Below are 2,500 nucleotides of genomic sequence, written 5' to 3'. Positions count from 1 at the left end.
AGGAGTGTGGTGTGTTTCTCCCTGTGTCTGCGTGGGTTTCCTCTGGGTGACTGTCTGTGAGGAGTGTGTTGTGTTCTCCCTGTGTCTGCGTGGGTTTCCTCCAGGTGACTGTCTGTGAGGAGTGTGTTGTGTTCTCCCTGTGTCTGCGTGGGTTTCTTCCAGGTGACTGTCTGTGGAGGAGTCTGGTGTGTTCTCTCTGTGTCTGTGTGGGTTTCCTCCGGGTGACTGTCTGTGAGGAGTGTGGTGTGTTCTCTCTGTGTCTGCGTGGGTTTCTTCCAGGTGACTGGTCTGTGAGGAGTCTGGTGGTGTTCTCTCTGTGTCTGCGTGGGTTTCCTCTGGGTGACTGTCTGTGAGGAGTGTAGTGTGTTTTCCCTGTGTCTGCGTGGGTTTCCTCCGGGTGACTGTCTGTGAAGAGTGTAGTGTGTTTTCCCTGTGTCTGCGTGGGTTTCCTCCGGGTGACTGTCTGTGAAGAGTGTAGTGTGTTTTCCCTGTGTCTGCGTGGGTTTCCCTCCGGGTGCTTTGGTTTCCTCCCACGCTCCAAAAACACACGTTGGTAGGTGGATTGGCGACTTAAAAGTGTCCGAAGGTGTGAGTGTGTGTTGCCCTGTGAAGGACTGGCGCCCCCTCCAGGGTGTGTTTCCACCTTGCGCCCAGTGATTCCAGGTAGGCTCTGGACCCACCTTGACCCTGAACTGGATAAGGGTTACAGACAATGAATGAATGAAAAGTACATGCAGTCAAAACACTTATAAAATAGATGTTTACACAGAGCACAAGTGTGTATCACTTTAGACAAGGGCTATGAACATTTAACTGATTATGTAAATTTGAAAGAGCCAGTGGGGTTGGTTCATGATGGAGGTTTACCAACTGGTACGAGACCCCGATCGTGGAGGCATTATATCTCCCTGGAAACACCTGGGCACACTCCAGGGGGAGCTAGAGGGAGCTGTGTGGGACAGAGACGCCTGGGCTTTTTCGCCTGGTTGAGGCGATGAATGTAATTGTTTCAGTAGGACGTATTCGATTATTCACTTGTTCTTTCACTTCATTAAACTCAATAACTTTGTTCTCCCATGAGCTTGAGTGCACCCAGTCGGGAGCTTTGTATGCTGTGTACTTCAGCTTTAAATACCAAGCACGTAAATGTGTGTGTGTTTATGCAGGACTTGCGCTACTTCAAGTCGGAGAAGACGTCCCGCGGCATGCTGCAGGAGGGCTGGCGGGACACTCAGGACCCCATCATGTGCTCTTACAAACTCGTCACCGTCAAGTTCGAGGTGTGGGGACTGCAGACTCGCGTCGAGCAGTTCGTCCACAAGGTACACCACGAGACCTTTACCTTTTACAGGGTGTACACTTTGAGCCTGACTTTGATGTGTTTTTTCTGCATATCACCCCACCTTTTCTATTTCTTCTCTCGATTTTGGTCTTTTCCCTCCACTCTTTCTCCTTTCTCTTGTTCGGTTGACTTTATTTATCTGTTTATTCCTTTCCATTTTTTTCCTTTCCCCTCTCCCCTTGTTTCCCCTCTTCCTCTCTCTTGCTCTTCTTTCTTGCTCTTGATTTTTCTTTTTCTCTTACTCTACCACAATGTCTCATCTCCCCCTTCCTCCCTTTCTCCCCTCTCTCTGTCTCCCCCCCCCCCCCCCATCTCTCTCTCTCTCTCTCTCTCCTTCTCCCTCTCTCTCTCTCTCTCTCTCTCTCTCTCTCTCCTTCTCCCTCTTCTCTCTTCTCTCTCCTCTCTCGCTCTCTCTCTCTCTCTCTCTGTCTGTCTCTCTCTCTCTCTCTCTCTCTCTCTCCCTCTCTCGCTCTCTCTCTCTCTCTCTCTGTCTGTCTCTCTCTCTCTCTCTCTCTCCCTCTCTCTCTCTCTCTGTCTCTCTCTCTCTGTCTCTCTCTCTCTCTCTGTCTCTCTCTCTCTCTCTGTCTGTCTCTCTCTCTAGGTGGTGAGGGACATCCTGTTGCTGGGTCACAGACAGGCCTTTGCCTGGGTGGATGAATGGATTGGTATGTTAAAGACCAAGATCAGCTATAAAACTCATGCATGTGTCTAGTGCTACCCTCTCTGTGGCTCTTTGTTTGCGTCTCTCCCTTTTGCGTTCAACTGATGTCTGAGCTTCGTTTTCTTGTGCTTTGAACCAGATGTTAGGTGTATACAATAATAGCTTGGCTGCTCTGTGGTTTTGTGTACTCTATAGCTCCTGTTCCTCTGGGTGCAGTAACCACATTAAAGGTCCATGAAAGCTGCTTTCAGGGAGAGGGGCGTAGGACATAGTTTTAAACATTCTGTGTAAACACAGCAGAGAGGGTGATTAGTAGCTGTTTTCTGTGTAAGCTGATAGACCGGTAAGTGAAATTTGCAGATACTTAAATAAAAGATTCCGCAGGTCATTAAACTCTAAAGAAGTGTGGAGCTAAATAACTGACATTAGCTTGAACCCTGAATTTTGTATTTGAATCTTTATGTTTTATCTATTTTCAATAAGGCGTTAGGGCAGCA

General features: G+C 48.5%; 1 protein-coding gene across 1 annotated transcript in view; it reads left to right on the top strand.

Annotated features, from left to right (window-relative positions):
* LOC136685109 (cytoplasmic phosphatidylinositol transfer protein 1-like) overlaps positions 1-2,500 on the top strand; it is a 93,669-nt gene that overhangs the window by 82,421 nt on the left and 8,748 nt on the right. Inside the window, exons 8-9 of the mRNA XM_066659287.1 lie at positions 1,167-1,322; positions 1,944-2,007. Of these exons, the coding sequence (XP_066515384.1) occupies positions 1,167-1,322; positions 1,944-2,007 (220 nt within the window). The remainder of the gene's footprint in view (positions 1-1,166; positions 1,323-1,943; positions 2,008-2,500) is intronic.

This window comes from Hoplias malabaricus, unplaced genomic scaffold (genome assembly GCF_029633855.1).
Source record: "Hoplias malabaricus isolate fHopMal1 unplaced genomic scaffold, fHopMal1.hap1 scaffold_74, whole genome shotgun sequence".
NCBI lineage: Eukaryota > Metazoa > Chordata > Actinopteri > Characiformes > Erythrinidae > Hoplias > Hoplias malabaricus.
This window is presented reverse-complemented; position numbering and strand designations above follow the sequence as displayed.